At 35.9% G+C, this 9,763-nt stretch overlaps 1 protein-coding gene and 1 pseudogene across 2 annotated transcripts; one reads left to right on the top strand and one right to left on the bottom strand.

The window, feature by feature from the left end:
* Positions 1–495: 495 nt before the first annotated feature.
* Positions 496–3,021, top strand: LOC142541459 (NAC transcription factor 25-like; annotated as a pseudogene).
* Positions 3,022–4,521: 1,500 nt separating this feature from the next.
* Positions 4,522–8,862, bottom strand: LOC142542627 (cold-responsive protein kinase 1-like). 2 transcript variants are annotated; one of them, XM_075649364.1, is made up of 7 exons: positions 8,630–8,862; positions 7,763–7,901; positions 6,620–6,732; positions 6,002–6,212; positions 5,674–5,908; positions 5,386–5,536; positions 4,522–5,123 (listed from the first exon to the last, which is right to left on the bottom strand). In XM_075649364.1, the coding sequence occupies exons 2-7, from the start codon at positions 7,845–7,847 to the stop codon at positions 4,797–4,799; spliced, it is 1,122 nt and encodes a 373-aa protein (XP_075505479.1). In that variant the 5' UTR covers positions 7,848–7,901; positions 8,630–8,862; the 3' UTR covers positions 4,522–4,796. The 2 variants fall into 2 exon arrangements, with proteins under 2 accessions (XP_075505479.1, XP_075505480.1); XM_075649365.1 differs by lacking the exon at positions 8,630–8,862 and having other exon boundaries at positions 7,763–7,920.
* Positions 8,863–9,763: the final 901 nt, after the last annotated feature.

The following is a 9,763-nucleotide window of genomic DNA, read 5'->3' as shown; positions in this document are numbered from 1 at the left end:
TTTGTTGCCCAATATTCTAAGGAAAATGATAATTTTTCCTCATTTTTCTATTAGCATAAACTAAATCTATTCAAGTTTTCATGCTAATGATAAGGGATGGACGGAACCAAATTTGTCAAGTATCCACTAATCTCAAATATTGAATTATGAAAATTAATCGAGTCATTTTTATAATTTTTGTAAGGGTTGTTTAACATAAAATTGCAGAAACAAAGCAAATTGTGTGTATCAGATTTTGATACTGTGTATCGGTGTTAACAAAATATTCCTTTCAACTTTTATATAAGAAAGTTGATCAAACAACTAAATATCCAAATTTCGTCATTGTTTCAATTCTTATATATATCAAAGTGAATGTCTACCCGAATATAAGATTGGATTACTAAAAGCTTGGCTCCAAAAGACTACTCTTATATATATTTGCTCCTCCACTAAAAAACGCATGTGTGTGTGTATAAGGTTAGCTAGTGGTCTAAGCAACCGCCTCTCATCATTTTGTATTCATTCATGATTAAGGTTTAACCCTAGTAAAAATCTTCTTTATTACCAAAAGAAAAGTACGAGAGAATCTATAATACAGGTCAGGCATCAGAGATTCTTAGAAATTGATCTGAATATCCATGGAGAGCCCGAGTTCGAGCTGCGGACAACCGCATCTGCCGCCAGGATTTCGTTTCCACCCCACGGACGAGGAACTTGTGATTCACTCTAGGGATGACAATGGGTAGGGTATGGGTCGGATTTCATACATCCATCCCCATACCCATTTATTAAATTCATCTCCATACTCATCCCCATATCCATCGGGTATTGAATTTCATCCACATCCCCATATCTATCGGATTATCGGATACTCATATCCTACCCAAATACCCTATTATCATATACAATTGAATTTTTTCAAATTTAAATTGTTTCAACGAAGTTATAAATATTTAAAAAATTATTTAAATGAAAAATAAGAAAAATTATTAATGATAAAAATTTGCAAAATAAACTTTACAGAAAAAATAACAAAATATTAAAAATAGCCTAAGTTAAAAAAAAAACCAAAACCAAAACCAATAAAAAAACAAAGTCACGTACATTTCAAAATCCCAAAATTAATTGGTTAAAAAAATCCTAAAATGAATTGAGAAATATGCAAACAAAAAAGGAATACAATGAACCATAATCAAGAAATAAAGTATTTTTCAATTTTTGAAGTCAAACATGAAATAAACTTATCCAGTGGGTAAGATGAGAAATTGAATGAAAAATAAAAAAGTGGGAAAACATTGACACGTAAAAGTGAAAGTGAAAGTGAAGAGAAAAGAAAAAGTACCGATTTGCTTGTATTTGAGAAGATGAATCGGTACTTTTTCTTTTCTCTTCCCTTTCACTTTCACTATATATATATATATATATATATAAATTTTAAAAGGGTATTCGGGTCGGGTGTGGGTCGGATAATATCAAACCCGCCTCCATACCCAAACCCGAAAATCCCCATACCCGATTACCCAATTATTTAATCGGGTCTAAAAATCCCTCCATACCCTCTTCTATTCGGATCGGGTATCGGATCCTCCAACGGGTTCGGAGAAAATTGCCATCCCTAGTTCACTATCTCAAGAAAAGAGCTGCCTCAGAGCCTTTGCCCGCGAACACAATCATAACAGAAGTTGATCTCTATAAATATGATCCATGGGAACTTCCAAGTATGTATGTATATTATATATATTAAAACAAGTATACATAAGTGTGCATGTATATCTCACCTGGTCAATTTTCCACCAACTTCAACTCTTGGAATTAGTAGTAGCTAGTAAGTAGTAACATTAATTGCTGATGCTTCTGGTATTAGGTAAGGCGAGTTTTGGAGATCAAGAATGGTACTTCTTCAGCCCGAGAGATCGGAAATACCCTAACGGAGCCCCGCCGAATCGGGCCGCCACTTCGGGCTATTGGAAGGCCACAGGCACGGACAAGCCCGTATTCACAGCTAAGGATCAGACTCAAAAGGTTGGAGTGAAGAAACCCTTGGTTTTCTATTGTTGGAAGCCACCAAAAGACATCAAGACTGATTGGATAATGCATGAATATCGTCTAGTTGAAAATAATTTCAACGTTAAAGTCCCTGGGATGCCCTTTAGCAGCAAGGGATCTTTAAGGGTAAGTTTGCTTCTAAGGAAAAAAATTTACCTTACCAAGAAACATTGAGACCTAAAGCAGTAGAATGTAATGATTTCAAATAAAAACAATGTTATATAATAAGGATATTGTTTCCAAATTTTAGTCACTTTTCGTGTCATGATTTATGTTACCATTTCATTAAATAGGAAAGATAGACATTAGAGATGTTGGCAGATCTTAATTTGCAGCAACCATATAGTTAGTATCCTACTTAAATTTATTTAACGTAATTAGTGGTTTTACTGATTGATTTTTGGGTTTATGAATTATAGCTTGATGATTGGGTTTTATGCCGGATTTTCAAGAAAAACACATCTACCACTAGTCCACTACCAGACCTATAGACGAAAGCGAAAGTGGCGATCGATCTAATATGGAAGACATGTTTGTTTCGATTCCATCACAAACCATGAACATGTTTCATCATCCCTATCCGGGGATGGTTAAACCCGGCTCGAATCACAGTTTCATACATGACGACAGCGGAAAATCGATCTGTTACCATATGTTATCTGGGATTCATGGTAATCCACACATAATATACGAATTATCCACGGCCATGCCGGGCAGCATAATATCCTCTTCGTATGGAATCGGATTGGAATCCAATAGTGGGATATTTTCGAGGAAGGATCATGAATCAATGCATGGGAATAATCAGGAAAATAATACTGACAATCAAACTGGTGATAATAGAAATGATGGGTCCAACAGTTCTTCTCTTTCATTGCTCAATCAACAGAATTCATTTCTCAAGCGATGGGATTATGCATCGTCGTGATTATATATCATCATGTACATGCCCTTGATTGAATCGATAGCTGACGTTATAGATACACATCTGTTCCTATTTAAGATAACTGATTTCGACATAAAGCACGAATAACAACATAGCATGAAGAAACAAGTTGTCTTGTTTTTTTTTTTCCGAGGGAATAAGTTGTAAGTCATGGAAATCAATTTTATTTACGGGAGGAATTTTCGAAATATGTGTCAAGTTAAAAAATAAATAAATTCTTATCCCTTCAACTTATATAGAATTAAGTGTGCCTAATACAAGAGATAGCATTTAGGCTTGTCTCATATTTAAATATTGTTTCGGAAGGAATATTTTTGTTAAATATAACAGAGAAACTATACAAACTAAGTTTAAAAAAGGATCATTTTGGAAGATGCTAAAATCCTGAAAAAATAAAAAAAACAGCTGTTTAGTTTATGCTTCACGGGGATTGTTCATCTCTTATTCTAATGCCATTAGATTGTGTGGATCTCTTATGTAAGTTGAAATATATGTTGGTGGTACTTGGTAATTCAAAGGTTAATGTTGAACCACATCACTGAGGAAAAAATACCAATAGAATAATCCGAAAACCCCGGATTCCATTTTCCTCACTTTCTTATTTTCCAATACAAGTACAGCTAATAAACCTAAAATAAGATCATCCCTTCACACGCACAATTTTAATTGATTTGAGAGTAATGACTATATGCTTATTTCTTCCGATTATTAACAGGAAACACAGCCTAATTATAACATAAAATAGTTTAATTTATGATGTATTCAGAGTAACCTGATCAGTGTAATGCATGTCATTGATTTATATAAATTTACACGAATTTACAAAAGCTATCATCATTTTGTTTCACCGTTAATTTTGCTATCTGGAATGTAAAGTTCCACACGAGGGGTGTATGATTTGTTTGATATATATATCACTGAAAAATGCTTGAAAACAATGAACTCCGGATAAAGCTGTCAAAATACAACACAACCCGTCAATCCGACACAATCCAACACGAAAAAAATCAGGTTCGAGTTGATGTTTTTCGGGTTCGGTTCGGGTTGGATGGGTTCGAGTTAGTGCAAGATTAGACGGGTTTCGGGTTGGGTCGCGTGTTGACCCGAAAACTTTTTTTTTTTTGAAAATATTACCTATATTTTATATATTGTATGTTTGAACAAAATTTATTGTATATTTATATGATAAATTTTCATCATTTAATATTTATTTTGTATATTTTTATTTTTTTAACAACTGTTTATTTGATTTAGTAAATATATTTTAATTTTTTACAATTAAATTTTCAAATTTAAATCGAAAATTTTGTTATTATGTGTTTAAATTAAAATATTATTATTTTTTATTTTTTCGAATTTTTTCATTAATTTTTTTAAAAATAAATAAATAAAATTCGGGTTAGGCGGGTTAGGCGGGTTCGTGTTTGAGTTGGGGGTTTTCGGGTTGCTTCGGGTTTGGGTTGGGTTCGGGTTGAAAAAAAATTTCGCGGGTTGACCCGAAACCCGACTCATCCGACCCGATTGACACCCCTAACTCCGGAAGATCAAAAGTTGCCACCGTGTGATGTATTCTTATACCAGGAAACGAATAGAAAAAGAATTAACACCCATGCAATTTAAAGTCGTGCAATCCTATCAACTCAACAGCATAACCTTTTTTGGTCACTGAAACGTCCTCTCCCAAGTCTATGCATCTTTCTCCATCAAATAAATCCAAGGGTGTGACCAACCAACAATCCCAATAATCAGTTGGTTTCTTAGAACCTAGGATCCCATCTGCGCTTGCAAATAATGAAAAGGAATATTTACGAAAATTCAGGTGTTATCTTGGGGTCACATGAGTGATTGTCGTAGGAAAAGTACTCATTTGATGGCTAGTTGAAGCTTCTGAAGACTTGTTATTAACCGTTGTGCCACTTACCAGACCTGAGGTTTCAAAGAAACCGGGAGGTGTGAGTTGCTTTTCGTTAAGACGTACATTTTTGGAGAGCATTTCAATGACCTGGCTCATTAAGGGCCTCCTGCTACCATTTGCTTGGGTGCAGAAAAGGGCCACTTTCATGTACCTAAGAACCTGGTCCTCTGGAAATGCTTCCAATTCTGGGTCGACTAGATCCAAGAGTTTACCTTCTTCGTGTAGCTCCCATGCCTGTGAAGCAACCAATGCCGATGAGAGAAGGAATTATAGTAATAGGCACAAACAATAAAAAGAACTCAAAATAATATAATGGCTTGGAAGGATGCAACTTCAGGAAAAAAATAAGCAATTTCGAGCAGTCCATTTTATCAACTTACGAGGAGATACTGTATAGACAAAGGGTAAATGACTCAATCTCATTTTTGCTGTTCAGTTATCAGAGGATAATTAACATCAAAAGTGAAACAAAAAATTACAACCAAATATTCCTAACCCATTCGACAAGCAATTTGTGCATTCCCCCATGATTGGTGTTTCCACTGCTCCTGCCACTTACAACTTCGAGAGTTAGAACCCCAAAGCTGTATACATCGGCCTTCATAGTTAACTGGCCACCTAATGCATATTCAGGTGCCAGGTAGCCACTGCTTAGAACAACCCCAAGGTACAAATTAGGACCATAACTTTCAACGTTTCAGTAAATACAACTTTCAATTAGCTGTCAGGATTACAGTGCCATTATTTGTTGTGGTGTAGAATCAAAGAGGAAAATGAGACATACGTTGTTCCTGCTATTTTTGTGCTGATGTGGGTGATATCTTCAGGGAAAAGTTTAGCTAATCCAAAGTCTCCAATTTTAGGTCGGAAGTCCTCGTCCAGGAGTATATTACTAGCTTTGATATCTCTGTGCACAATGCGAGGTACAAGTTCTTCATGAAGATATGCAAGTCCACGAGCAGTTCCCAAGCAGATGTTAGACCTCTTTTCCCAGTTCAGATTAACAGACCTGTTCATACCTGAAATACAGGCAAGCATTATGTTCAGTCTACATTGGATACTGTGGGAATCTTTTAAATAGATTCAAATGTCACAGTACTCTATCCAATTACCTAACAACACTCGATCGATGCTCTTATTCTCTAAATATTCATAGACCAAAATGTGGTTGGTACCGTTAACGCAGCACCCAACTAACTCAACTAGATTTGGGTGTTTAACATTGGATATGGTGTCAATCTCAGTTAAAAACTCACGCACTCCTTGCTTTGACCCGGTAGAAAGTGTCTTCACAGCAACTTTCTTTCCATTTTTTAGGGTTCCCTGTGAGATTGCAGTGGGTTTAATACGAAGAAAATAACAATGCAGGAATGATAGTTGAACGTTTCAATGTCCCATCAACTTAATAGTTCATAAATATGCGACAATCAAACAAAATAGTACTGGTTGAAGCAATTTTCTCTGCCTACAATACAGACCATTAAGAGAAAAACCAGCCTGGAGATTCTTTGATTTCCTCTATGCATGTTTATTTGCTTAAATTAGAAAGATGATAAACAGTAAGAAAGTAGTTAGAGCTTCAATGCATGTTATATCTTAATACCAGCAAAGGGTGGTGAAAATCAGATTACATACTGGCTGAAAGATGAAATTTTGCTGTGTAATATTTACATTTTAAAGTTCGTCGTTCAGACATGATGAATAGAAACTATGCAGCATTGAGTTAATACCTTGTAAACTGTCCCAAAACCTCCTCGTCCTATTTTGTTACTGCGATGGAAGTTGTTTGTTGCTTCTCTTAACTCATTGTATGAGAAGTTCTTTGTCTTACCAATTTGGGGCCCTAGACAGATATATAAAATAAATCAATCAATCAAAGGAAAAAAATATACCAAGTAATAATTTCTGGACCGTCGTTAGAAAAATACTGAATGGAAATAAGCACCATTACCAACCACATGATTATATTTTCAGTACCCCTACATGTTTCTTAAATTAAGATTGACGTTTACACATCCAAGCACTTGCCCAGATCCCAAATATGTTATAGATGAAAGTTGGAGATAGTTCAACGAGTGTGTCACACATGCAAGCTCATTCATACTCACGTTTCCCACGGCAACCTTACCTACTTTGTGTGGTAGAATCAGGTTAAGTTGATGTTAAACACTCAGATTTATTTCCATGCAGTCCAAACATTCATATATCTGTGGCAGCACATGACAATACAACAGTGAATGAGGTTCATTTCATGTAATTTATTTGATCAAGTGTTTAAATTCCAATGCTCAAAGACCATTGAGCATCTCATAATGATTGAACAATTGGTTCGGTGATGTAAAGCTCGTAACTTGTTACATCGGTGATATTTTGAAATACTTATTGATGCTTTATTACTGAAATGTCAATATGATTGCTACTATAGCCATTGTCACAACACTAATCATCTCGCTACATTCAAAATATTCACATCAGATCACATCCTTAAGTAAGGTCCTCAATGTGAATCCTCGTTTTCCATCTACATAACTTCAAACGGTTCTTTTTAGCATTCCAAACTTACAGCCTCTTCATCCAACTTCACCAAACTATCAATAGCGCAAACAAAATCTTCAGTTAATGGTCTACATGGTGGAAAATTTTGAGTTAGAAGTTAGTCATCTTTCACAAAAAGCAACAATGCCAACATGATGAAGCCGCTTTGTGACTGAGCAATCAGCATCCGTGGAAATTAAAAGCAATCATGAAATCCCACCCTCTGCCTCTGGCATAAAGGGTGTATCTTCACCAAAAACTACAATGCGGAACCTTTAGAACTTAGTAGTTTTACATTGAACATTGCAAAGAATGTGGATGAGTTAAGAAGAACAAACCTTCTTGGTCTTCTGTCGACTGACGAGCATCTTTATTCTGTTTCTTCTGGTGCAAAGTTAAGGCACCAAAGCAGCAACAGCCCATGTCCCTGACTGGTCTATTGCACTAATCTGCCTACTCCAACGCTGGTGTCTCAATCTGTAGAACAAAGAGCTAGATGAGACATTTCTATCAGACATCACTAGTTTTTTCCACAGAATTTCTCCAGCCATCAGCTAGCCCAGCACACTATCCAAAGCATGATTGTATTCAAAAGTTCACGTGTTGCGAACAGCATTCTCTTGTTATCTCGCGAAAGGACAGCACAGTTCATACAGCGAATTGGAATTTGGTATCCATTGGTAATTTATAGTAATTTCAAAAATCAAAGGATCACTTCCCAAATATGTTAAGCCTCCACTTCACGTCTATTGCCCTCCATCCCTCAAATCCCTGGTTTCAGAATTAATTTGGCAAAACTCAACTATTTTCATGCAAATATTTACAAAGGTTCAGCATCACAATTTCCAAACATGAAAATTTTACAGTAACGAGTTCCAATGCACCAGTTGACTAACCAACCAAGTTCCACCCCACGCCCGCCTACGCTCAGATAAACACACGAACCACGAACACAACGCTTAACCTCTTAGAATCACAAGATTAAACCGGTATCATATTTTGACCAGATTAGTGCACACTCCTCTTGATAACACTAGAAGGTGCATACAGAAAAGCAAGGCAACCACTCCACCGAGATCGCCTACCTTTGATTTAGACACAATTCGCCTAACTTGAATTTCAGCGGGCAACACAAACCCAGGGGCACTAAAACAATTAGTAAACACACAAACAAGTAAAATTCAGCAGTCAATACAGATACTAACAAATTATTCAGCGAGATCGGAGCTCGATAAGAATGAAGGAGACTGCGAACTCTGAAAGCTGCAGCTGGAGAGCGAAGAGCGCCAGCAAACTTGGGCGTATCGCGTGTAGCGATTCAATCATACGGTGTGGAATCGCGTTTTTGGTCGCTGTAGAGGCGAAGAACTTTGGCGAGAATAGAGAGAAAGTGTCAAGAGTCATTTCTAGCCCGAGCGGTATGCGAACTCAAAAATTAAACCAATGCAATTGACACCCTGAACAACATTAGTTTGACTCATTCCACCGCGTTTTATTATTATTTTTTTTAAGGAAAAATCCAATAAAAATGTAACATTGCGTCGAATGCATGGATAAAGTTGTCAGATTAAACAAGATGATCATGTGATCATGTCGTGTAAAAAATGTACATCACTTAATGATGTGTTTTCAACACAGTAAAAGACTTCAGCATGTTTGATAGCATATTTAGAGTGAAGATCTTTATTTCCCTTGCTATTTTTCGATAGCTGGTTTTCATTTTTAAAGAGTGCACGGTTCCTGACATTCCGAACTTCATAAATGCAAGCTGATAGCATGGTGGATCTCATCTTCGTCAACGTAGATGTACCCCTGTAGTCACGGGCGGAGCTACATGTAAGAGTACCTAGGGTGTAGTCCGGGTGCTATTTTTTTTAAAATTATGTATTAAGTTAAACTAAATGATTTTCTAGCTCGTTGACATATCCATAAATAAAAGAGTCCAACGATCTTAACTTGGATCCATTTCATTCAGCTTCATGATACTACCCTAAAGATGAAAACATTCAAGATACGAAATTGTAATTAGATTTGTCTTGTTCTCAATCACTCGAATCCTCAACCTTAAACCAATTTGCTAAAGTATACTAACTATATATTTGTACAAAGTTGGGTAAAATCATCACCTCAAATCTTATGTTCTTTTCGAGTTTTGAAATCTTGCCAATTCATTGTATCATTTCGATTAATTCCAATTTATAAATGAATATGTATTAATATTTGAGCTGACCTCGTCTTATTCTATTTGAACTCATAAACTTGCTTCAGTTGCATTATTTTCTACTTATGTTTAGCTTAGGTTTGGAACCAAAAGAATATTTTAAATGGTTCGACATTGA

This window comes from Primulina tabacum, chromosome 4, assembly GCF_025594145.1.
Source record: "Primulina tabacum isolate GXHZ01 chromosome 4, ASM2559414v2, whole genome shotgun sequence".
Taxonomy (NCBI): domain Eukaryota; kingdom Viridiplantae; phylum Streptophyta; class Magnoliopsida; order Lamiales; family Gesneriaceae; genus Primulina; species Primulina tabacum.
This window is presented reverse-complemented; position numbering and strand designations above follow the sequence as displayed.